Source organism: Rhipicephalus microplus, chromosome 3 (genome assembly GCF_043290135.1).
Source record: "Rhipicephalus microplus isolate Deutch F79 chromosome 3, USDA_Rmic, whole genome shotgun sequence".
NCBI classification, from domain to species: domain Eukaryota; kingdom Metazoa; phylum Arthropoda; class Arachnida; order Ixodida; family Ixodidae; genus Rhipicephalus; species Rhipicephalus microplus.
In genome coordinates, this window is record NC_134702.1 from 107607249 (window position 1) to 107635127 (window position 27879).

At 47.3% G+C, this 27879-nt stretch overlaps 1 protein-coding gene across 1 annotated transcript; it reads right to left on the reverse strand.

Moving 5' to 3' along the window:
• Positions 1–15913: 15913 nt before the first annotated feature.
• LOC142803869 (uncharacterized) lies at positions 15914–26660 on the reverse strand. Its single transcript, XM_075890130.1, has 2 exons — positions 26265–26660; positions 15914–17067 (listed from the first exon to the last, which is right to left on the reverse strand). Exons 1-2 carry the CDS (start codon positions 26547–26549, stop codon positions 16795–16797), a joined length of 558 nt encoding a protein of 185 aa, XP_075746245.1. The 5' UTR covers positions 26550–26660; the 3' UTR covers positions 15914–16794.
• Positions 26661–27879: the final 1219 nt, after the last annotated feature.

Genomic DNA, 27879 nt, shown 5'->3' on the forward strand with positions numbered 1-27879 from the left:
CCTGAAATTCACAAAATAAATAATAAGAAAAGACATATATAAAAAAGATAAGTTCTTTATACAAGGGTATTGGATTATTTTTGCTATTTGTAAAAACTTGTGCAAGTCAATAAATTCCACCGTTCACCTCAACCCCACCTTGTGAACCCCAAATTAGGATGCCCGGCAGCCGCTACGAGCGTGCATGTTTCTTGAAACCGAAACTATAACGATGAGTTTCCGGGGCCTGATTTCCGGCACACATTTCCGAAGTGCGCCCGCGCACTTCCCGTCTTACTCAAGGGACGCCCACGTGTCGTTGTGCGGCTTTTTATACCATCCTTCATTGCCATACGGTTTTGTATTGCACTAGAAAGCGTATCGTTCGAAATGCCCAAGCAAGCAGCATTTTCCCTCGACAGGAAGTAGACATTGTCAATCAATTGTCGATATTGGTATTCAATACATGTAGACTTCTTTTTTCAGCCCACCGTAGTGACGCAGCTGTTACGGTGCTTGGCTACTGACCCCAAGGTCGCGGGTTCGATTCCAGTCGCATTTCGACGGAGACAAAATGCTAGGGGATCGCCGCGTTCTGTGCGACATCGTTGCACGTCAAATAACACCGGGTGATCGAAATTTCTGGAGCTCTTTACTATACGGCGAGCCTCATAATCATATCGTGGTTTTGGCGCGTAAAAGCCTGGGTATTATTACCATTATTATTTTCCCCGAGCTGAGAAGCTATGCTTGCCACACTTATTACTGGAACAGCATACAGTTTCTGCATGATAAATTAGTTTTTTTCTTGTTTAACAATAAAAGTATGTTAGTAGCATTCGCGTAAAGGAAGCGATCGTTCGGGGAAAGTATTCAGTCTACAGAAATTCCCATACACTTAAGTCCCCATGGCTGCCGATGTGGTGCAGTGGCACGGTGCTCAGCTGCTACGTGGAAATTATGGGTTCGATTCTGCTCCCGGCGGGATCATTTCGACCGAGGCGAAAAATGATGGAGGCCCCCGCACTTGGACGTCGGTGCACGTTGAAAAGACTTCCCCTATCCGGCGTGTCTCAAAATCACGTCCACATGTGGCCACCTGAAACTCCGGATAATAGTTCGATCATTGTAATTGTTCCGAAGACGGAAACTCGCCTCAGTCAAGTGCACAACTTCGAGGGATTTTTCGGCATGAATAACGCAAATATCGTCAGCATTAAACAAAGCCAAGAGCCGCTGCATTACCATACGCTGGATTATTTGCGTAAACGATAGAGATCAATACTTCTCCCGCCAAGCACTATTTCCATCCATGCATATGAAGTAACAACGTCAAAAGATACATCCCCGCCTCAGCCCTTTATCTACATCAATATTCACGTGACTTGTTCCTCCCCATGTAACGCAGACTCTAATTTTGCGGTATATCCGCCTAAAAGAAATCACAGGATATCCACGGAGTGAATGATGATTGGTGGGGCAACGCGTTCGTTAGTCCGTCTGTACTTCCGTCCATCTATGCGTTCTTCCGTGCATCCGTTCGTGTGTCCGTCCATACGTGTGACCGTCGGTGCGTCCATCCACGCGTCCGTCCGAACGTCCGTTCTTCCGTGTCTCCGTTCGTTCGTCTGTCTGTCTGTCCATCTGTGCGTCTGTTCGTGTGGCCGTCCTTCTGTCTGTCTGTCCATCCGTCCGTCCGTGCGTCCACCTGTATGTCTGTCTGTCTATCTAGTGAACACTCTAAGTACAGCTGTCTCACATCTTTTCATCATGTATTCATCAAATACAAGTGCAGCCGTCTAGCGGACATTCTAATAACCGCTCTTGCGGGTATGTGCCACCGGTGGTTACGCACTACAACGAGCTTATACAGGCCAAGCTGGTGGATTGGTCTGCTAGTGTTGCGGCCCTATGGGCCCCAACGTAACCCCCGTCAAACTTGGCTTCTCCATTTCCCCTTCTCTTTATGAATAAAGTTTATTCCTCCTCCACTACAACGAGCGACGCACAAGCCACACGATAAAAAGCTTCGCCTCTAAAAGCTGAGTACAATGATTGCTTATGGCAAGCTTCTCTCAAATATAGCATACAAATTGGCGGTTAACGTTGGCGCACGCACGAGTAGTATACGAGAATTAGATCTGTAAAATGCTAATAAAGTTTGTACGTATACCTGTACAATATTAAGGTGAGCACAAAAACAAATAGGCTATCCTCTAACCGACCGTTTATTTGAGATAGATTCTGGAGTTGGCTAAAACAACTATCATGTTCCGGCGATGTCCGCATTTTCCATGAAATAATTTGTATAGCAAATAAAAATGGTACTGACCTAACGTCGGTGGTTTAAATGAGCAAATGTTATCATTCTTTATTCTTTACATCCTGATTCATTATCATGACTATTGGGAAGCACATCGAATGGCTGTGCATTTGACACGCAGCAGCGCCATGCTAGGCGCGTCGCGACTCAACGGAAATGGTGCAATGTGCAAAGGTGGGGCCCGCAATGGTGGAATTTCCACAGTGCTCGGTTGGTTAAAAAGCATATTTACGGTTATATGACCTTACAAAAGCATGTGCAGTCAGTCTATAGCTATTGCATTAAAGCACACATGCGTGCGATTAGATTATTAGACTAGATGATGTCAGTTTTTTTCTCGTGTGTGGGGTTTCCTGCTTGATTACGAATTACTCACATTAATTCTTCTACTTGTAGTTGCATTCATGCGAAACATTGAGGTTTTAAATTTTAATTAGGCTGGAAGCTTGTCAGCATTGCCGTTTTTTTTTTCGCCAAACAGAACGAGCCTAACTAAGATCGGCCCAACACTGCTGCCCTTTATGGTGCGACCAATAAGGCGCCAAAATAAATTGTTCTAGAATTTAGTCGCCACATTTGGTTGTACTTGCCTCAACCGAGTAGGTGTTGTTGTCGACGTACGTCTTCTCCTCCCAGAACCCACGCCCTTTCAGTTCCCCGGTGCTGTCCTTGGTGGCGTCGCAGACGAACACTTCTCTCTCGCCGAAGTCGAAGATGACTACCCAGTGCTTATGCCACAGGTTGCCGCACTGCGACGTCGATGACGAAGCGAGGCCCATCAGCAGGCTCCCACACGGGATCGGATGGCTGCAGAGGTAGACATGCCACGCTTCCAGAGTCCGTGCACCGCGAATCGTCGTATTCTGATCGTCGAGTGACGCCCGCAACATGCTTCCCTTTTTTTTTTTTTTTTTTTGACCCCGGTCAGACGTCGCTAAAGCTGTGTGATCTCTGCGAGTGTCGAGAATTGCAGGATGTTCGAGCGAACGGTACGAACAACGGCAACTCGAGCAAAGAGCGACTCGTCGAGCGCGTTATCAAATATTGTCGCAGTTCCGCGTCACACTCGCTGTCTCCGACTCCCGCCACTGTTGCGCTACAGCGTTGGCATCGGTAGCGCTACAAGTTGAGTAGAAATGCTTCGGGTGCACCGGCGTGGGTGATGTCTACATTTTCATTACACCTCTTACACATATCGTGATATATGTGAGGGGTCCACGCCAAGACATTGATGCTTTGAGTCACCAACAAATGGCGCATTGGACATTTTAGGTCTATAGTCATTGTATATACCATGATAAACTACGTACAGGTGCTTATAGTTGGACGTAGGTAGGTCCGTCATCGGGCCCACTGACGCATCCACGTTAAGAAGGAAAGGCACTGCTCTCAAATGCAGGAACCCACATATGGTGATGTTATTATTTCAAGTGTGCATTACCTTTGTATTTTCGTGTGTTTGCTGAGCATTTATTCACGCTGATATGCTGCGGACCTCGCTACTTTTTTGTGTATACCATACGTTTTTGTTCTTATCATGCATTTATTGTGTGTATGACCACGCATCCTCTTCATTTTAAGGATGGGGGGAACGATGTGGTGTCGTGGTTTAGGTTACGCTTCCAGTTTCGCTTCACTCGCCCCACAGAGGGCGTTGTATATATGTATATACAGTGATTCTTGTGCACATATAACTGGGTCTCATGTGTGCCACTCTGTTCATTCTTCTTGGCCGGTGCTTCAGGCCCCGGACCTCGTGTTCGCCGCGTGTCGTGTCCCACGCACGATACAACACGACAAGGTGCAGCAACCCCGTTTATATATTTCTCGCCCGTTAATTGCGCGTCGCTGGCGCGATAACTATTCGTTCGAACAAAGTGTGAATTCATATGACACTAGCACTGCACCATGTAACATGGCAATCTTCATGAAGTAATATTTTGAGGACGAATAGACACCTCCTTTGGAATTGTGCGCCATCGCCGGGTAATCAAGAAGCAATGCCAACTAACATCTACAGCAAAACAATAGGCCAAGAGCCAGGCAACCAGAAAGACGTGGTCCAGCACGTGCTTGGCATCCTGGAACGCCAGTAGCCGGAAGCGGCGCCCCCACGGGTTTGACGCGAGTAGGTAATTGCTCTGGGACGTCCGAACACGCTAGTGTTTCGTTTTCAATCCCCTACCCTTTCCCTTAGTAAACTACAAAAGCCACAAAACACCGAAATCGGAAAAAAGCCGGGCACTAGAAACAGAGACAGACTTCGGCGTTTCGTGGCTTTTGTAGTTTACTAAGTATGTACCAACTTGCCTAACAAACAACTCTTCGGTTCCCCTTCTCCCTTTTTGCCATCGTCCATTAAGTTGTTTACCACACTCAGGACGAAGGTCCTTCAGGTCGCGGCTTTTCCGTTGGCGGCGCTGGCGTGCACCGTGCCCGTAATGTTGATGACGATGACGCCGATGTGATGAAAACGATTATGCTAATGACGATGAAGAACAAACGTGTTCCAGATCGCGCATTTCCTTTCTGCCATCACGGCACAGAACATGTGAGGTAGCCACCTCACGCCACGACGATGACGCTGATGAAGAAGATGACGATAAAGATCGCGGACAACGACTGGCTTGAGCAGTATACGTCGTCTCGATATGTTTTACGATACATTTTGTATGACGGGACACAATCTACAACCACCAGAAGAACGTGCCTATAGACTTCTTCTTTGCCAACTTTCGGCGAAATTTGCCACCTCAAAGCCGTTATACTGAAAGCGAAACGAAATTCGCAACTCAACACAACATATACCAGCGACGACGAATAAACATCCTGTACACCCCTTGGCGCTCATTTGCACGCGCGAGGGGTCACTCTCACGGGTGACTTACGGTAACACCGAGCGATCCCGCTTTTTCACCCATTCGTCAACATTAACTTTGTGGATAAGCTATGTTCTTTTTTTTTGTCACAGCTTTGCATATATTTGCGGCATGGTTTAGAAAAAAACATTCTTCCTTTTCATATTCTGCCAAATAGAAATAAAAAATATCAAATAAGAAAAGTCTAATAGGCAAGATTCTATAGACATGCCACGGCGCTCGCATTTTAGTGGACGCCAAATAGTTGAGGCCCGGGATGTCAGTGCGTTTTGAAGGGCCCCAGATAGTCAAAGTGACCGTAGCTCTTAATACGGCGTCTCTTATGATCATGTCGTGGTTTTGGGACGTAAAACACCCCGTACTCCTGCGCACAGACAAAAGATCAACAAATCATTCAGTCCCCGTTGCTTTTGGCGCAGCGCTCTAAAACAAAAACCACTTACTCGGAATTTTGGTGAAACACGTGCTATCACTTTTTATCGTTGCATAAATAAGGTCATGGTAACGAGAATAATACGAAGATGTAGGAAGATTCAGTGTAAACTAAGCACTATATTAGGCCTCAAAACGCTGCACTGCGCAGCAGCTGGAGCGCATTGTGATGATGTACTCCGAATTTATGAGCAATATTCACATATCGCACGCACACATTATATTTTTGCGTCGTTCCATTTACTAGACAGCTCTTTCATACTGAGCGAAAAGTGGTCGTGGATGACATCGCCTGTATACACTACAATAATTTATGGAGTACAACATCTCGAAACTCTCCGAGCAGCGCTCTTAGTTGTCTGTATCGCAGTAGCGGTGGCCACGCAAGAGAGAACTAAATTTGGCTCTCTTAATGGCGGTAAGCCCCGCCGCGGTGGTCTAGTGGCTAAGGTACTCGGCTGCTGACCCGCAGATCACGGGTTCGAATCCCGGTCGCGGCGGCTGCATTTCCGATGGAGGTGGAAATGTTGTTGGCCCGTGTGCTCAGATTTGGGCGCACGTTAAAGAACCCCATGGTCGAAATTTCCAGAGCCCTCCACTACAGCGTCTCTCATAATCATATGGTGGTTTTGGGACGTTAAACCCAACATATCAATCAATCAATCAATTAATGGCGGTAAAGTGCTCCACCACAGAGCCTCGCCAGTCGTTGAAACCAGTTTGCTGTAAATACAGGGAACTCTGCCGCTACTGTCTATGGGAGCTGCAACGCACGGCGCTTCACCCAGCATGGGAAAGATGGGTAGTACACACATTTGTCTAATCTTCTTACATTTGGCTTGACTTAGCTTCTCGTGGCTTGGAGCTGCTTTGTCACGAAATAACAATCGGTAAATATTTTAGCAGTTACGCTTCAACTCTTCAAATTTTAGGCTCAACAATTCAAATCGGGCCACGCAGTTCGCATCACTGCATTCTTTTGTTCAAAAGAAAACCAGAACACAGCAATACACAAAGCCACAAATGCTTTTGAAGCCCGCAAGCAGCAAGGCTAGGCATATTTTTGTACTAGCCCTCATTCCCATGAGGGCTGGATGATCGCAGCACCAAAGTCCGATCTAGTTATTTCAGCAAACTCTATGTTTGAAACCCTTTTGCAAAAAGAATATGCACAGTTGTCGTGTCTGGAGAAGAGCGACGTCAACGGAGGTGATATGGCTCGGTGGAAGCGCAGAATATCACCAGGTGTCATGCCATGTAATTTGCATAACGACTGTGTGATTGAACTGTGCCACCCCTTCCCAACGGTTCTGCTATTTGAATCACCACCATCACAAGCTACAGATTAAGTTCAAAACAAGGTGTGTCATACATAAGCTCACTTGAGCTCGAAAGCGCCGATGATGATGATTTTTGCCTTCGACTCGCCTTAGGCAAATGCATACAGGCCCCGGGAGTTTTTTTTTATTATTCACAAAACGCACTTTTCATTTCATTACACATTTATTGAAGGTGTACGCACGCCGTATGCTGAGATCGATAGTCTGGGATCATAAAAATAAACATGCGAGAGAGGCGCTAAAAAGTGACTGCAGAAATTATTTACAAAATTGGCAAGTTGAAAGCAGCTAATTTATTCCTACGTTTATCAGTTTCTAAAGATAACTAACTATTGCAACCCAAAAGCTCCGTGTTCGGTGTTACATGAGTTATTGGCTTTAATACCAGTCAAAAGGTTAGTTGATAGTGGCTGTTCACTTAATGTGAATCGTAGTGCAAGGCAAGTGCACGCCGACATTTTGAGTCCCGTGCTCGGTTGCAACAAAAGAACAGTGCTAATGAGTGATTTATTGTTTGCGCTGGGCGAAGGTAAACCGCACTATAATGAATTACACGTTCGGCTAGACAAGCGGTGAACTATTGACATAGCTGCACGGCAGTTCATAAGCTGCCCTATAGGCTGAAATACGTGGCGCAAGGTTGACCAAGAGAAAAAAAGACGAGACAGAAAGAGCGCCAACTCACAACTAAGTTTCTTTTCATGAAGCATTCACAATATATAGGCTCTTGGAGGACATGCGCAGACCATTTAATTCACCGCACGTGCAGGCATGAATATTTTTATGATGTAATAACCGATAATTGCAAACATGATATCTGGGAATCAGCAACAACCAGATATGCCTAATGTAAAGACGTCAAAAAAACCAAACACACCCAAGTCTGCGCAAAAAAAAAAAAAATTCGAGGACAAACCAGGAAAAAAGGACTGACAGACACTTCGTTGCACCCAACTGAAGTACATCTAGACCCAACAGTTGGAATTCACTGTTATGTAACACAAGTGAAGGCACACTGACGCACGAGTCATCTTTCTTCATTATGTGAAAGGCTTCGAGTAACTCCCGCGCCAGCGCATCCCGGCTCCTCCCAGTATTCGCGTGCGATCGAACTGCGGAGTGCAGCCACACGAAGTACAGTGAAAGAGCAAATGAGACCCTGTTCCATTCCTAATTGATAAGGCATGCTACCTTAGACGGTCATTTGTGCAGTGCCCTGTCTGGCCTATATAGACCTTGCCACAGCTCAGGGGAATTTCATAAACAGTGCCCACAGCACAACGCAGGAACAGCTTTACGCGCTTCTTATCGCACACCACCTTGGCACCTCTTGAAGAAATGCGGGCACAGAGCCTTGAAATGCCCGATAGCATTTCCGGAAAATCCCCTTCTTGAGATTGACGACAATGCTGGCTGTTTAAACAACGCTTCCCGACGGAGACATGGGCTCGTCAATTTCTTACTGGTGGCCCAAAGCACAATGGCCGTCATGTGGTTCGTCTTCTATGCATGCTAGTCTAGCTGTCGACAGTAGCACGCTAGTTCCAGAATGAAGACCTGCGGCGAACGCTTAGAATAAAGAATCAGCGAACGCTTCGGGGCACGCGTATATATACGCTTAGGCTCACGTGGAAATTTAGGCTTAAGTTTGTAACTGATACACCTAAGAAACTTCCACCGAAATAGGAAATCAAATTTTCCACTTTCACCGCTTACTTCGTTTAAAGGCAGCGCGTCTTCAACATAAACTGCAGTATGTGGTAGACAAAATGCGGCACGAATTATCTTGCATCGTAATGTCTTCGGGGAAAATGCAAGGCTATAGCTGTACTTTTTGGGGTATCAGTACAGGGTATGATGAACATTGTGGATAAAAAAAAATCACTTGCCTCTACTTTATGGCGATTTGCCGTCAAACAATACAATGCAGTACAATACTTTAGCGTCGAGAGATAAGGATGAGTTGTCAATACCGAAGGTCCCATGCACACTCGGTGCTGTGGTTATTTTGGTAAGGCCAATACATGTTCTCTGTGCCTCCACTGGAAGAAAAGCGTGTTTTTGAAGAAGGGAGAGCTCTCGCGTCGATTTGAAAAAGAAAAGAGCGGTTAGATTGCTTAGTATGCCAATGCAAGAATGTTTTCACTCCACGAATACTCTATCTTCTCGTAAAAAGACGAAGACGGTGTGTTCGACGCATATTACAGCTTTATGCATTCAGTAAGGTGCGAATTTCTGTAAGTGAAGCAATGTGGAGTGATCGGCCGGCAAAATAACTTTCAGGATCTTTACGCTGACCTGTGGGCAACGCGATAGTGTTATTATGCCTCGTTGGAATCACCTTGCCACTCGCTTGCCATGCTTCTCTTCTTGGTTGACAGCTGTGAGGGTTCGATCCAGTGACCTCTGTGTGGTCCAGTAACCTATATTCGAGAAATGTCCTCTGCTTGTCTGTAATGTAGTAATTGTACATGGGGTTTTACGTCCCAAAACCGCGATATGATTATGAGAGAAGCACGTCTGTAGTAGCAGCTGGAAACTTTGTTGATGCTGTTGCGTGTAATGGCGAATCACCACTGAGCTGTTTTAATTGTTTAGGTATGCAACCGCCCGCAACGAACAGAATTCAAAAGGAATCCTTCCTAGTGCGATTGTACGCACTGCCAGACAGTATTAAATCTGCAACCCTGACAGCTCGCCTGACAAAAATACTGTCTTCTGCTGGAGCATTTTCTACTGTGACGAGGTTCTGCGGTATGATATTTCATGACATGCAACGCATAATACCTGGGTTTCATTCTGGCTAGAGCAATTACTTGTATTCACTGCATTAATTGATACTCTTTGCTCAAGCACAACACAAATTGTTCACGCAGGCATCAACAGCGTATTTTTTCTGTGACCCAGGCAATTCAACCTGCAATGGATTGGCTTTCCAACAGGAAGTAATTCGCTCGGTAATTTGTAAAATATTTTTACCGTGGCACACTTGAAGGGAAAAACCAACGTGGAGGATAATTTCACATACACACACATGCACACACACACGCACACAAACACACACGTGTGACCAGACTTTGTCAAAGTGAAAGTGACAAAGTTTGGTCACTCTCTCTCTCTCTCTCTCTCTCTCTCTCTCTCTCTATATATATATATATATATATATATATATATATATATATATATATATATATATATATATATATATATATATATATATAGTGTTACGAGTAACTTGTTTAATGATCTATTTACAGCGCACAGAACTCGACGAGCAAGATGGCGCCAGACCAGCATCAAACGGAAAACCCACTTCGTCCTCCTCTTTCATGCAGCCATGTTTAGCGGCTGTAATGTATCGTAACCCCCGGCGGTAGAAGCACCATCCCGGTGCTAAATTTACGCAGATGATGTTGAAGGGGGGTAATAGGGCTTTAGCCGAGCCACGTGAACAGTGTCGCTCGGAGCTGACGATGACTTTGTTGGATCGGTTGGAACAATCTCGTACGTGACGTCTGTCACTTAGCGAACGATACGGAATGGTCCAGTGTAGGGCGACAGCAGTTTTTCAGACAGTCCCACACGCCGAGTAGGTGACCAGAGGAGCACGAGAGAACGCGGAGAAAAGTGCACGTCCCTATGGTGAGAATTGTATAGCTGTTGTTGGCGCGCCTGTGAAGCCTGTAGACGGTTACGGGCGTCTTGGCGCGCGTGGTCAGCGCGGGCAATGGCTTCCCCAGCATGTTCAGTGGCCGCAGGTAGTAAAGTGTCTAAGGGTTGAGTTGGGTCCCAGCCATATAGTAGATAGAAGGGCTAATAGCCGGCAGTGTTGTGACGAGATGAATTGTAGGCAAACGTCACATACGGCAAATGGATGTCCCAATCATGGTGGTCTGGCGCAACGTATTTGGCAAGCATATCGGTTAGGGTCCTGTTAAGGCGCTCCGTGAGGCCATTTGACTGGGGATGGTACGAAGTAGTAAATTTGTGCTTGGTATGGCAAGACCTCAGGATTTCATGAACGACAGCTGATAAAAACGTGCGGCCACGGTCGGTGAGAAGTTGACGGGGAGCACCGTGCACTAATATTATGTCGTACAGCAGAAAGTCCGCAACGTCGGTAGCGCAGCTGGTCGGGAGTGCTCGTGTGATTGCGTACCGCGTCGCGTAGTCCGTGGCAACAGCGTTCCATTTATTTCCGGCTGCGGAGAGTGGAAAAGGGCCCAACAGGTCGAGACCAACTCCAAAGAAAGGCTCGTTGGGAACGCCGATCGGCTGAAGGTAGCCGACTGGGAGGGCAGATGGCGTTTCGCGACGCTGACAGGGCTCACAAGCGGCGACATAGCGTCGAACAGAGCGGGCAAGTCCAGGCCAAAAAAGCCGACGGCGTACCCGATCGTATGTGCGAGAAACGCCCAAATGGCCCGTCATGGGAGCGTCATGAAGTTGATGCAGGACAGTGGAACGCCGGTGCGCTGCGATGACAGGAAGTAAGTCTGATCCGAAGGAATCAAGGTTACGGCGATATAGGATCCCGTATTTCACCAAAAACATTCGTAGGGACGGGTCGCGAGGCGTTGACTCCAGTTTGTCAATGATGGCTCGTAAAGAAGCATCCCGACGTTGCTCTTCGCCAATGTTTAACAGCTGCGACACGGAAAAAACGTCCGTCATAGAGAACGTGTACTCTTGAAGGCGTAGAGCCCAATGAGCGCGACGTCCCGTGGGGTCCTTCAGGGAGGCCAGCCAGCAGAGCGCGTGATGATCCGTGACAACACGGAATGAGCGCCCGTACAGGTATGGACGAAACTTGGCGACTGCCCATACAAGGGCGAGGCACATAAGGGGTACGATAAGAAGGCTCAGCAGAGTATACGGTAGGAACAGGATGTAGGCCGACATTCGATAGCTCTTGACGAACGACCGCTTGTATTAAAGAGATCGTGGTCGGGGAAGGCGCAGGCGTCGGTAATGGCGTGGCTACCGGTTGTGCTGCCTCGACCTCTCGACGAATGATGCGTGTAAAGTGCCAACCACTGGCACGCGTACGCTCGCGTCTACGCGTCGAAAGCGTCGAATACGCCTCTCGGCGTCGACGTCGGAGGGGCATACGCGAGCAGTCGCGAGGGATCAAGCCGGGCTTGATATTTCGCCTCGCGTGCGCTACGTCACCACGCGTACAGCGGCGCCAACCAACCAGAGGCCGCGTGCCCACCAACCAGAGGCCGCGATGACTCCGAATTCTGTGCCTAATGGCCGCCGCTTCGAAGGCACAGCCGAGTGCTGAAAGCAAGCATGAAAACTACTCCAAACGTTCCTGAATGACCGCTTCGTAATCTAAAACGACAACGAAACAACGAACGACTGCGAGTGCTACCAGCGTGACGTGGTTTCGTGCCGAGTTCGAGCGACGCCGACAAATCCAGCGAATACCGGCCGGCTATGCTAGCGCCGGTCCCGTGTGCGATCGTCGGCCGAGCGAAAGGAGAATGTTGGTGTTCTTGTGCTTTGATCTGTGACTTTCTGTCCTAAAAACGAGTGTAAACAGACTTCGGAGGTTCGAAGGTTTGAGCGTGAGCCCTCGCCTACCGCGGAGGCAATTAAGATCGGTGTCATCTGCATCCAGCGCAGGCCTCTACCATGTAGTCCGTATGAACCAGCACATGCGAGGCACATCGGCTGAAAAAACTCTACGGTAGTTTCTGTCGCTACATAGACACCATATACGACGCCCGAAATACCGCGTAGTTCATACGGGGGAGTTTTTCACTGTGTTTGTTTTCAACATCGGTATTCATCATCGCTGAAAGCGAACCTCGCACTAGCCAACACATTTCCATGATGTGAAAACGTACGTACTTATATAAGTGTATTCGCGAATTGTATGACGCGGAAACATTCGTTGGCTTCGGTGCTAATCGTTTTCGTGTGTTGCCAAGCTAATAACAAGCGTGCACTGGTTGGTAGCAGTGAGATGTGACTTCGTGTCGGGTACCAGTGACGCTGACACATCGAGCTGTCAGTGGTCTCATTTCCATTCACGTACAAGACAGAAACTCGAGCGTGCGTTGATGTGGGGATCGAAAAAGAAAGTTGCATGATTAAGTGCTGCTGGTATTGCCTGCTATTTCACTTCTCGCTTCTTCTGCTTCTCTGCCACGCTCAGTAGCACATACGTTGTTTGGAGGCATTCTAACACACACATTCTTAATTTATAGTTCATTCTGATACAATGGGGCATACAATGGCGCTTCTCCGTCGTTTTACAGTTTGCTATAACATAACGCGCGTTCTGTTTACAGCTGGACAGATAACTGAAAACCTTGTGAGAAGCACCTGATTTGAAATAAGCTGCACAATGACACGATTGTTGGAAGAGAAGATCATCACATGTATGCACAGAATGAATGAAGGTGCACTAGTATGGTACTGCACTTTGTATAGAAATGCAAAAATTACCTCATGTGACTTATGAGACCTTTCAGAGCTGTGCATGTATTTATCTGTTCCTCCAGACTGTAATGAGCTGAATATATTCGATGGTTCCGAACATTGAATATTTGTATGTGTTTCCAAAGAGTCCTTCATTTCTGTTCAGTTCTTTAGTATATGCATTAACTTGGATAATATATACGCATGCACTTAAGCATATTCAGTTTTGTTCTGTTGGAAAACTTGCCAAAACTTCTGTACGGTGCTCTGGTGCAATCCTTTGATCGGTATCTGTCCCATCAAAAATTTTTGGCATGCTTTATGCATTATAGGGTATTTTGACAATTGATGACATGTGAAAGCCGCAGTGCTTGGCTGTAATCTCAAAACCAATGTCTGTCTCATCAAGAAGTGTCAGATGCATTTTGTATATGTTAAAGGATATTGAAACTACCAGCAAAGTGCTGAAGTCTTCAACACAACACTGATCCGCAATCACCACCCAGCTTAGAAGTCATTTGTAGAGCTCTCTAACACGTTCAAATAAAGTTATCAAACACTGGATTGATCTACTTGGTTTGATTCCTAATACCACTGTGTCTGACTTTTTGGAGGCACTTGTATTATAATAAAGTCCTATTTTTCTCATTTATTACAGGGGTGCACACAAAAGTAGTGATATTTGTTTACCTTGGCACACTTAATGTGATATTATTGTTTAAATCCTTTCATTTTGTATATATGTACGCCACTTTTGCAGTAGCCTCACAGTGAGCAGCCGTATTAGAAAATAAATAAATATACCATCCGAAAGTGTTCCACGCTGTACTCGCTTCCAATCTGGTCACTAATATCTGTTGCATCATGATGTGTCGGTTGTGTTTTATTGCATTGGAGAATATTTTGGCTGCCTTCCATGAAGGGTTCAGTTCCAGTATTATGACCGATATCTGTGACTTCATGCACAGTTGGGTGTCGTCTGTCGTTTCAGAGAAAACTTTGACTTAAGACAACGTCCAGAAGTCTTTCACTAAGGATTCACTTCTAATGTTATGCGATATCTGTGACTTCATGAATAGTTGGGTGTCGTTTGTCGTGTTAGAGAATACTTTGACTAAAGACAACGTCCAGAAGTCTTGCATTAAGGTTTCAGTTCTAATATTATGACCGATATCTGTGACTTCATGAACAGTTGGGTGTCATTTGTCGTTTTAGAGAATACTTTGACTAAAGACAACGCCCAGAAGTCTTCCATACAGGGGTCAGTTGCAATATTATGACCGATATCTGTCACATCATGAAGTGTCAGGCACAGTTAGTTGCATTAGAGCACATTTCGACTATGGAAAATGCCCGAAGGCATTCTACGCAGTATTTGGTTTCTATCTTATGGCCAATATCAGTTGTATCAATAAGAGCCAGGTGTGCTTTGTTGCATTAGAGGATATTTTGAACATACACATCAGCCGAAAGCCTGCAACTCTGGCCTCAATTGTAGTCTTATGACTGACTTTAATCTGTCAGATCATGAAGTTGCAGGCGTGATTATTAAGTTGAATGATATGAAATATGTTGTGTAAATATACTGAAGGTACCAGCAAATGCAAGGTATGGGCAGCCACGCCTCATTCACCGCAGAGAGGAGGGGGAGAGCTCAATGTCAACTCCATATATTAACATAATAGGGAGGGGGTGCTAAGTCAGCCCTGAAGAGGGGCACGGAAACAAACTTTTGCCTCCCCCCCCCTCCTTAAGGAGAACCCTGCACACGCCTATGATAGACGTACAGTATGCTAGACGCGAATGTTCATTCACGGGAGCGGCGCACGCACCGATGTTGATTTCTGGTGCATACCGCTGTAGTTACTTTGGGCATTGAAATGTCAATTACTTCTAAAATAGTCTAAACTGTGGTGGTTGAAGCACTATCAACTTGTTAACGTGTTCTCATATCCTCTAAAACACACATTCCCACTCCAGTTGAGAACGTGCCGTTCTGTGCTGCACTTGGACAGTTCTAAGCCAAAAGATCAAGCAACATTGTGCATCGGCCTTGGACGCGTGGGCGTCAACGCGGTCGACGCGTGCCAGTAGTTGCGCGCCCTCTTCCTCCACAGGCGCGACTAGACGCTTTTGACGCGTAGGCGCTTGCATACGCATACCAGTGGTTGGCACTTAAGGTTGTCACGTCGAGGGGCCTGGTGGAAGGCGTCGTCACACGAAGAAGTGGCCGCTGTGTTCGGAAGGCGCACGATGCACACACACACACACACACACACACACACACACACACACACACACACACACACACACACACACACACACACACACACACACACACATATATATATATATATATATATATATATATATATATATATATATATATATATATATATATATATATATATATATATATATGTGTGTGTGTGTGTGTGTGTGTGTGTGTGTGTGTGTGTGTGTGTTACGTGAAGGTACACGCGACACTAGGCGTTTGAAGATATATTTACACAAAGCCAACGCGCAAGCCAAGTGCCCTACATCAAAATGATGTCGTCTTTTTTATTTTGTCTAATAAAAACGTTTATTAGACAACGTTTTTCCACAAAGAAGCATGTTCAGCAACCACCTAGATTCGCAGCATCACAGCGGAGCAAATAGAGGCAACAAGTGCGCGCGAAACTTTGCAGACACGAGATGTACGTAACATCAGCGGATCGGCATATTAGAATAAAATACGAAACATAGGAAATTAAACTTCTACCATAAACGTTTTCACGACTGGTCGGGTCAGCATGCAAAGAAAATAATAAAAGAACAATTAGGATACAGTTCTTCGTCATACTGCTCAAAAATCACAATAAAAAACATTGTTACATAAATGTTGTTCCACGAACAAGTGCCCACATGTAAAAGCAGGTTTATCCCGGGCGCATTTTTAACAGTGATTTGAGAATGTCAAAACAGTCTTAGACTCCAGTCTACAAATGCGTGGACACGAAAATTGAGCAGTACAGAGGGTTCTGGTCAGTTAATTAATTATACACCATTGTCGAAGAATGGTTATTATTTAGCATCTTATTTGTGAGGTCACACTAATTTCCATCATAAGCACCTGTCTGTCATGAATAACTGATTTTATGATTCTTCTGGACCGGTGTACGCTACAGAATAGAACCTCCTTTTCACTTTCATTTTCACCGCTCCATGTGTTACCACCTTTTAGTTCGCTGGTGAATATCATATTTTGAACTATAGCGGCTAACGAACAAGCAGTTCTTTTTTTTTATTATCATTCACTTTTGTAACGCATTTTCACCTTGTAGGTATTGATAAATAAACACAATAATGACGAGTGGCTCAGTGGCACATCGCCGAAAGAGGACTCGCCGCCACGCCTTGGTTGGCGCTAGCTGCACATCCCAAAAGTGCCTTTCACAATCACGACAGCACCGGCCAGCACTATTCCGACGATGGTAGTGATGATGGCTGGCTTGGCGCTGCCGACCACGGTCTCCGCGTCAAGCTGGTCCGGTGGCGCCTGTATTCGGAGTCGACGCAGCAGCTCCATGGCCCACTTCTGGCAGTTGTTCTCTGTCGCGTGGTACTTGCCCATGTAGCGCATCTCCTTCACGACGTCCTCGACGCGCGCCTTCGGTAGCGTGTGCTCTCCCAGGTGTCTCTGCGAATGAAGAGCGAGAGGGAATATGTCAGTCTGTAAGAGAGCACCGGGACACCAACGGTGCAGGTGAAAGCAGCAGTAGAATGGAAAGTTGGGCTAGTTGGAATGCTTACATGTTTGAGGCTGCGCTAACGACAAATACGAAATGAACACTTTTGTGTTCTTTTCGTCTTTAGCGCTGCTTCAATCGTTAAAGCAGCAACGCTGGTAGCCATTCTTCATGGGAAATAGTTCATTAGGCAGTTCTACGATAGCGCGCGTTGCACCACGCTACACACCACGATATTGCACGGTCAAACTACGCAGAACGTAAATACAGCACTGAGCATATTGCGTGCTTTTTAAATGTTCGAAATTCGGCTGAAGAGGCTGACAGAATCTTCTAGCAAGTTACCGAAGTACGCTATAGCAAATACGGTAAGGCTGTACGGTAGCGAAGCGTGCTTCCTCTTTCTTCGGAATACGGTGGAAGAGGTTAGAGAAGGAAGCGCACTCGAAGTCACAACTACCCGCCTGCGGACTCGTCTGGTCACCCAGTGCAACTAGCTCATCCTGATCCGCCGTAAACGGCACCGCTAAACAGGGTGACCTTGATTCGCTAATGAATAGCGCATAGCTTATAGTAGCACTTTCGGTGTTGATTATGTATGCTCATGACATGTCTGTACGTGTAAAGTTTTCCGTTCTACGGCGTACATTGGTTTGCGCCTTATTGGAACTCTCTAGAATTGCAAGGACGTGCACATTGCGCGGAAGTCACGATAACGCAAGTATAGAGATTTTTATTGCTGGGTATGCAAGCGCTCGAGGCCCCGAAAGCTTTAGTTCACATGGCATTGCGTAAATACCCAAGGACGAATGCCTTATACCAATAACGTAGCCGCAAACGTTTTGGGGTGGGGGAAGGGGGGGGGGTAACCATGCTTTATGTGTGTCCATGCACATCCTCAGCCTGACCACGCCACTGTAGGACAGAGGCATGCCCAATGATTCACCCATTAACCCAGTCTTGTACTTCCTGTTGCCACGGTATAACGGCAAACTTTTCAATCACATCGGCCCACCTAACTTTCTGTCTCCCCTTCATGCATTTGCCTTCTCTGGGAATACAGTCGGTTACCCTTAATGACCAGTGCATGGGTGTCCTTTCTACGTGCCCGGCCCATGTATATTTTTTCCTCTTGGTTTCAACTATGATATTCTTAACCCCGATTTGTTCCCTGATCCACTCTGCTCTCTTCTTGTCTCTTAAGGTTACACCTATCATTTTCCTTCCTATCACTCACTGCGTCGTCCTCAATTGAAGCTGAACCCTTTTTGTAAGCGTCCAGGTTTCTGCTCCGCAGGTAAGTACTGGCAAGATGCGGCTGTTATATATGGAATTTGTTTCATTTTATCTTTTAACTCTATTCCTAAAGAATCACATGTCATTGATGGCGAAATCGCTGTCTTTGGAGTGTTAAAAGTGAATTTGAGCCGTTTCTACAGGCAATTATCCTTCGCCACGCACTTTATAAATCTCTCGAGCAGGATTTGTGGCTTTCACAACTCGATTAAACGCCAAAAGCAGAACGAGTCGGAAATGCTGCTTTTTGTTAGTTTCTTTCGTGGACTTAGCCTAGCATTATATTAGTACTGTTCCTATATTCTCGAGATCGTCAAAATAGAGTGCCAAATGAACGAAAATTGCAGTCTCCGTCTCCACGACATACATTGAATCGAACACTCCATCCGGTTCGAGGAAGTATGTATATATATTGTAAGGACGAGAAATAAGACACAACGCCTTTGCTGCAGGCCGGCTGTTCTTATTCTGCTTCGTCTTCCTCCTCTTCCTTCCTAGCATGCGAGTCTGTGCCAGAGAGAGTTCCAGTTTCGGTTTTCGTCATTACACTCGGCCATGACTGCTAGCATTGTCGTTGGGCCAAACGACAATGTTCTGGTAGGTAAGGCTAGCTGCAGCAGTTGACAGTGCTTCAGGTGGGCGAGGTTGGCTACATCGTCGTGGTCGGTCTCGACCACGCTGGAAGTTTGTCGAAATTGGCTCCGGCGGCCGACACTGGCTATGTCGTCTGGGTCGTTCACCGTGTCGTGATGGAGACTGGGTCCTGTGCGCGCGCGGAGCTGGCGGTAAAGTTTTTGGTGGGTGGGCTTGACTTTGTCGCCGTGGTCGAACTCGTCCATGATGCAACGTTTCCTGACAACTCGTAGAATGCAGTTCAGGTGGACGGCCCTGACTGTTCCGGCAAGGTCGCAGAGTAACCTGGAAACGCTGGTGTTTGTCCCACCGTCGCTGGTGGACTGAACTGCAGCGGGATGCCCTGCGAGGCAGCCATGATGACGTTTGGGCCATTTCTTGAAATGAGATGGGACGCAGCTCATGGTTGGGCATAAATACCACAGCAGAACTCCCAGACGTAGTCGAGCCGGTGGCTTCTGGCGAACTGTCATGTGCAAACATCGTATGCTGGGAGGAAACAGCAGGAGGGCTGGTCCTCGGCAAGTTCTCGATGGCAGTGGCCTCAGCGTAGCTAGGTATCTGGGCTTTCTCGAAGGAAACGTTCCTTGGTAGCCGAGTGTCTGCGTGGCTGAGCATGATCGTGGTCTGGTAGGGTTCAGTTGTGTCTAATACAATAGGATTGAGTGCCTCGATGTCCTCAGACGACGAGCGCGAGGGCCGTATCTCCGGACGAAGGTCTGGTGGGGGTATTTTCAGGTCGAATACCGATGCAGAGTCCGGGACCTGTAGTGTAGGATTCCAGCCACTTCGGTCAGGGTCAGCAGCAGGGAACTCCTGGCAGCATTCCGTTGACGAGCTGCAACGAACGATTGCAGCCTCGAGGCGGGGCGCTGCCTGGGCTCCATCCTCGGCCTCGGGGAAGATCGAGCTGGACTTGCTGGAGTCACAGGAAATCCGTCCGAAAGCGGCAATCAGGGCTGCACTCCATTCTGCCCAGGACTGCTGCCTGACGCCTTCGTACCTGTGCCATGCTGCGGCAGCATCCCGCAGGCGATCTATGGCCATGTCCCACTTCTGCTCTTCAGTCGTTCCGAGAGCGTTGACGGTTGCCACCCATTCCTCGGCGTCGTCCTGGAAGCCGCGAAATTCCGGTAGCGCGAAGGAAATCGGCGATGGCGGGACGGCGGGCAGAACTCCGAAATGTGCCCCCGCCAAGCAGTTCACTTGCTCCGATACCTCCGCGAGAGAACGCCGGAGATTGCGACGGTTCTCGGGCGAGCTTACCTCGAAGTTTTGTGCGGCGGCCGCAGCCAACATGGCATTGAGTGCGCACAATGTTGGCAAGATGGCAGGACATAGCTTGGAACTCGACGCTATGAGGGCGTTGGTCGTGACACGGAGTTGCGCGATGGTATGCTGCAGCTCCGCTGCGCTGTCGTGTGATCCGCACGAAGAGCCAAGGCCCGCCTCTGCGGAGGATACAGTGACTGCGGTATTCGAGGTGGTACAATTCTTGACCAAGGACGCGTGGACGGCGTCCCTTGGAAATCCAGCTGTGGTCGGATTCGTGGACATGGGTTCCAGGGCGCTGGAAGCGTCAACGACGTTCCCAGGCAAGCGGAACCCGTGTGATGAGTTGTGACCTGGTACTGTGGCGTAGATGAAGCGGTCTTGCGCCGCCGGGTAGGCCTCGACGCCGTACACGGTGGGTGCTTGAAGCGCCGACAGGTTGCCAGGTATGGAGGAGGCATGTACGCCATCCCTAGGTGAGAGAGGCCCGTGCGCATGGTTGCCGCGACGTGTCGCGTCCCAGGACAAGTTTCCCGGAACCACAACGGAGGCCTGGACGCCATCCGTCGGTGCTGGGATCGATGCTGGCCGCGACGGACGCCTTGCGGGTCCCATCAGCGAAGAAGCGTGACGGCGAGGAGGCCTTGACGCCGTCCCCGAACGGTGGTGTCAGTAAACAGCTGCCGAGGAGGGCTTGACGCCGTCCTCAAGCGACGCTTACCGCGGCTGCACGTCGGCGGGCGTTCTGGATGACGAAACCGAGACGTAAGCCGTTTTCTTCGTCGGCTGCGCCATTGTAAGGACGAGAAATAAGACACAACGCCTTTGCTGCAGGCCGGCTGTTCTTATTCTGCTTCGTCTTCCTCCTCTTCCTTCCTAGCATGCGAGTCTGTGCCAGAGAGAGTTCCAGTTTCGGTTTTCGTCATTACAATATATATATATATATATATATATATATATATATATATATACACGTTCATCACTGTTCTGTTAGATAAAAAAAATTTGCGGCTCCCTAATGATAGGAGAGACGGTAATATAATTACCCCTATAGGAAGTCCACGTGACTCTTCAAAGAGAGTCGTATACGTGTGCAAGTCAGCATTCTCAAAAACAAAAAAAGTGAAAGGACATTTCTTCTAAGTTGTGAGTGCTGCGGATATCTTTACATTTACGAAAGCGTATTTCATAGCTTCGCTATCTAACGTCCAGAAGAGTACATGCGTTTATGGTACGTCACCGAGTTGTTTTGTATGCGCTGATAGATTCAGTAGAGGGAGCGGGAGAAAATTTGGATGTCCTGACCCCCCCCCCCCCCTTGTATGGCCCCAATAAAACAAAAGTCCATGAGGTCTTACTATAAGCTAACACTCGCAAGAACCACTTCCCACGTCCCACAAGTCAATCCCCTTCCGAAAAATTTTGTGCACGCTTGTGCTTCGAAGTACGCATTGTAGAAATACTCGAGCTTTTCTTAATCTGTAAAGCGTTTTCCTCTGAGTTATAATAATAAAGTATTTGCCTGCTAAACAGGCTCTCAAGGTGACCGTGGCCCTTTGCAGGTCACCCAATTAGGGGACAGGCCCCGCTTGCTCGATATAAAGGCCCAATTACATGCACGCGATTTACTAGCGACAGTGACAGACTTGCCCCGTCGCGCCTTCGCGTCTCGTTGGCTGCAACCAGGAAGGAATTTCTCCACGTCTGAAACCACTTGTCGGCGACAAAGTGTCATTGTTGCTTGATTGATAAACTATCGCGCGTATACCCATAAATTGGGAAAATAGGTTTAAGCGTAGCTCGATGACAGCATGCGAAGTATATTGCTGTCTTGTGTGGCATAATGAAGCCAGAAAAGCGTTTCACGACCTTCTTTTTTCGCAATCTTCGGTTTAACCGCGACAGGTTGCCCCGCCAGGAGCGTACGCTGCGACGACTATGACGCACTTCACATGAAGATTTCGCATTGCAGCAAGCGACCATGGTTGTCACTAGCTACCGTCGAAACATCAGAACAAACCTGAGATAACAAGATTTACGACAAAATACAGCCGCTCTCTCACTGTCCGAGCGAGATGAGCATGTAGAAAAAGTGGTCGATACCATAGAGTTTCCCAAAAAACTAGAGGGCACTCTGGCGCTGCCATCGTTGAGCGACCATGGGAATTATTGGTAGTACACACATTGTGCTAGTCTTCGTACTTGCGGGCGGCGAATCGTACTTGCGGCTTCATTTATTGCTGGTTACGGTTTTCTTTTGAAAGAAAGAACGAACCTTTTCGAACTTAGTGACTTGATTCGAAATGGTAAGTCTAAAAGAATAACGTTGTAAAGCGCAAACGGTGAACATTTGCTAATTTATGTTTTCGTAAAAAAACAGCTCCAAGCCACACGAACACACACGGAGTCAGAAGAAGGCCAGAAGTACAAAGATTAGACAAATGTGTGCACTACCCATCATTCCCATGCTCGCTGAAGCGCCGTGTGTTGCAGCTCTCCAATAGGCACTAGCACCGGAGTTCCCTCTAGTGTATATTAGGAACTCTATGGTCGATACCTCGCACTCCTTGAAGTACGAGCGGATAACAAGCATCGAGAGCAAATTGCAAACGCAGCGAGGACTGCAGGGGCACAGCCATCTTGCCGGAAATCGCCCCGCTGGCTTCCGGGTCACAAGCTATCTGTTCTGTTTTTCTAGAAACGGGCGACGCGACATTGCGACAAGCGGCGGCGACGGATGGGCTTCCGCGACAGCAAGTCTTGTCCCTCGTCTCTTTCGATTGTCGCGGTCGTTAGAAAATTGCGTGCATGCGGTTGGGCCTTCTAAGCTTTTTCTCCTCCTCTCTCGGTTCCCTCCTCATCCTTTCTCTAGTTGTCTAGAGCCGACTTTTCTTCCATCGCCGCTTGCGAGTAATTTCCTCCATTTCGATGACGTTCTGTTAACGCTCTTTCTTACCACGTCGTCCACACTGTCAACTGCATACCTGCCGGTGGCCTTCCGAGTTCTCGCTGTTCCTTTGCAAAATGCCTGAACAATCCTTCAGCATACCTCTGAACCTGATATTGTTCAGTGGTTCTCTCTACGCAAAGCTTGACAAGACGATATCACCCTTAGCAGCTTTACATTTATCCTCTTACCGTGAGTATTAAATGCGAGGCGGCTCTGTTTTAAATGCGGAGCATTTCTGAGTCGCACAATGTCGTGCATCGTGCGTCAACGGCGATGTCCGGGCCCAAACTGCGCATCTCCACGTCTCACGTGTCGTGCCGCATGCTTGCGTCTCGTGCCAACTCTTTGCTTTCCCCCTCCCTCTCTCGTCTCGCAAGGCTGACGCAGGCAGCGTCTGCTACTGAAAACCGACTGCTCGAGCTGCACAACGCAATGCGCCCCGTTCACTGGCCACCCCGTAAATGTAGGTACTGAATCGCACATCAGCGTCCCACCAGTCGTTTAAGGCAACGCTTCTCCTTCATTCAATGAATAGGATTAACAAAGAACAAATAAAAATTAAGCATTCCGAAATCATACCCAATTACAAAATATTCACGCATTACCCCCCCCCCCCCACCCCCCCACTTCAACGCGTTTACTCGAGTTCCCCCGTGAGAGGATGCAGGCGGCCTTTTTTTTTTACTGATACCTTGTCCTGATTACACCTCAGATTTAATGCACATCACTTAAGTCCAGTGTGTAACTCATAGAACAACAAAACCTGCGCAGAAAGCTGCAATTTGGCCTAGTTGGAGCATATTCAGATTAGAGTTTTCGCGCAAGCACACGGGAAGAAGAGCTTTAGGGGCGAAGCTCCTTAGGCTGTGGGTAGAATGTCCCGCGTCGTCGTCGTAGTAGCCACCTTTTGTTTAATGCTTATAATGTCCGCCGGATGGCGGTATTTGTATATGATGAATATATCATAAAAATATGCGAGATGGCGCTACGTTGAGTGTTCATTAAATCGACGCACGGATGGATGGACAAGCGGACAAACAGACTGACGCATGGACGGATAGACAAACGGACGAACGGACAGGCAACCAGACGCACGGACGGACGGATAGACGTTTCGCCCCACTCATAATTCGCTTCGTGGATATGCTGTGGTTTTTGTTTAACTCTCCAACTACTGATTTATCTTTTTGAAAACGGTCACGTAAAAACCCCTCAGATCAGCGCAATCTGGAAAAAAAAATTGCATCCATCTGTGTGTTTCTCATCTTTGTCCCCGTTTGCTTGCGCAAAAATTAAATATGAATATGCTCCAGCTAGGTCAAATACAACAAACCAGTTCCGATCACATAACGTTCCTTGTTTCTTCCCTGCAGCATTCATTATTCTCTTTGCAACTTGGCTTCCTCCTGTGCCTCCACGTACATATCTCACATTAGTGTAGAATATGTATGTATGTATGTATGTATGTATGTATGTATGTATGTATGTATGTATGTATGTATGTATGTATGTATGTATTTATGTATGTATGTATGTATGTATGTATGTATGTATGTATGTATGTATGTATGTATGTATGTATGTATGTATGTATGTATGTATGTATGTATGTATGTATGTATGTATGTATGTATCAACAGGTGTTTTCGCAGATCCGGTACTTTGTATGCGTTCAGAAACGACCAACGAACGTGAGAAAACGTTTATTTTTCTTCCAACCTTTCGGCAGGAGCGCTTGCCATCGTCCCTGACGAATTCAGACCCTCCTGTTGAAACACTGAGAGAAATGACAGGCCCTCCCACCAAAACGTCGGAAGATGTAAACATTTTGCACGCTCGTCCGTCGTTTCTCAACATCCATCCATCCATCCATCCATCCATCCATCCATCCATCCATCCATCCATCCATCCATCCATCCATCCATCCATCCATCCATCCATCCATCCATCCATCCATCCATCCATCCATCCATCTATCTATCTATCTATCTATCTATCTATCTATCTATCTATCTATCTATCTATCTATCTATCTATCTATCTATCTATCTATCTATCTATCTATCTATCTATCTATCTATCTATCTATCTATCCAAACTGCGATTATGTGCCGCCCATGTCTATATTTGCAATAGAAATGCTTGCATCAGTAACGAATATCACTGTTGCCGTATCAGCGCTCTGTGTCCGTGAATCTTATCCTCTTTTTTTTTACTGTTTTGCCGCAGTTTGATTATGACTAATGGTATCCACATTGAATACCATGATTATGCGGTTGACATGCAGCCGAGCCAATCCTAGCGCATCGCACCTCGAACATAATGGTCGACTGTGCAGAATAGGAGTATGAGGGATTTCACGGGTGGGTAAGAGTGCGGTTATATTGGGTTCTTAACCTCCGTGGTTCGCGTTTTCAACCACAAAAAGAAAACAACGGTTAAACAGCGCAAGATGGTGACGTCCAGATGTTTACGGAAAATATTTTATAGGTATACGTACAGCGATAATCCTCCCTTATGACCGATCACCGTGAAGCTGCTAACTGTGAACGCGTGGCCAAGTGTGACGCATGTATTCAGTTGAAAAATTAACCTAAATGTGCAAAGTGCTCGATTGGTCACGAAACACGCGCATCAGCTACTCTCATATGGTATGTACATAAGCAAGTCGATTACTCTTATATGAGCACGTAGAGTATACGTTTAGCTTATTGCGTTGCGTTATGCTTAAGAGAAATTGCCTTATATCTTTTTTTGCAGTCATGTGTTTTCAGTGCACAATTGCGGATGGACCCAATTAATGTTTCTAAATGACCATTCACGTGAAAAGGCGAAGCATCATAACTCCGGCTAAAGCTAGTTTGAATTTACGCTTTGCATGCCAAGTAAAACGAATCTCACCGGGGAGCTTATTATACGGCACGTGGTCATCGGAGCGAAAAAATTGTTCATGTTGAAATGAAGTCACTGCATTAGAGCAGCATTGCTGTTACTTGCCTCGTACGAGTATACGTTGTGGACGGCCGTCTTCTCCTCCAAGGACCAACGCCCTATGAGCTCCTTTTTACGGTCCTTGGTAGCTTCGTAGACGAGCAGCTCGTTTCCGCCGTAATCGAAGGCCACCAGCCAGTGCTTGTGCCACAAGTTGCCGCACACTGACTGCGATGATGAAGCAATGCCGTTCAGCAGGCACCCGCACTTGATCGACTTGCTGCAGAGGTAGGCTTCGCACGTTTCCGGAGTGCACTCGAGAATCGCTGAGTTTATTTTCTCTAGTGCCATTGCCCACTGCACGTTTTTTTCAGCGCGGCCTCCGCGACGGTACAGTATTGCCGAACACACTGGCGAGTACAAACCGCACACCCGAAGGAAGTGTGAATCTTTAAGTGTATGTCTATCAGAACTCATACATCCGACATGCAACCGCATCCGCCGCCCTGCTTCCGGTGCCGGCCGCCACGGCGCTGCAGCATTGACATCAGCAGCGATATGGATTTAGTGAAAGATGTCGTGGGTGAGTAACAGACGGACACACGCGCTGATACACTCATAATACCTGTTACGAAAGAATGGCGCATCCATCGTGTGATGTCAAGAATGTGTTATAAAGCGGCCATGCGTGGATGTCACCGAACGAGCGCTCAAAATGGGCGCGCCGCCAAATTCTCTCGATAACGCGCCGAAGTGACGCCGCGAGGTCAACAAAAAAAAAAGAAAACAAACATCTAAAGGCTTCCCGGGCGCGCGACGCTCTCCCCTCGGAAGCGTGGCTTCGCCGATGAACCTCCTCACCCCACAGCGGCAGCCGGGCAAGCACTGGAAATTTCCAGAAGGAAAGGGGCGTGTATGCCGGGTTGAGTCATCTGTCGGGGACGGCCCCCGTACAGTCTCGCGCCTCTCCCCAGTCTTCGCTGCGTATCGCGCCGACGAAATTACGAGAACTTTCTGGAATGTCGCGCGGAAGGTATTTAACCGAGCAGCCGAGACGAGAGATCAGGAGAATACGGAAGTTAGCGCCTGAGCGCGTAGGGATTCCGCCGTGTAGTCGGCGAAGGTTTTGTCCGTAGCGACAAAGCAGGAGAAGAAGAGGATTTCCACCTGAGGGGTGAAGGCTCGAGCTACAGGCTAGAGCGTGAGTTTACCGCTATCGAGCGAAGACGCGTGGCAACTGCTGCGTGTGTGAAGCCGACGTGTTTCCGGCGAAGAAGTTTGAAGCTTGGAGAGTGGCCAATTGAAGACGCGAGGTGTCCTGGAAGAGAAACTTCGGGGCAGCGGAACAGCAACAACGCTGGACTTTGAGTGATTGATTCTCGGAAGAGTATCATTCAGACTTTTGTTCCAAGGACTTTGTACTGAATAGGTTTTCTATCTCTTTAGTCTTTAAGTGTCTTGGTTGTTCAATCCATGCGACTGCATTGTTGTGCGTATTGTTGTCTGTGTCCGTTGTTTCGAGTGTGGCTGATTGTACTGTGTAGTACGTTGTATGATTGGTGACATATTGTCCTCAACTATTGTGGAGTGTGCATACTTGTGTATTGTTTTGGTCTGCCACTATTGAGAATATAATTTTGTTTGTTTATCAACTCTCGGCTCTGACTTGTTCTTTGGGCCA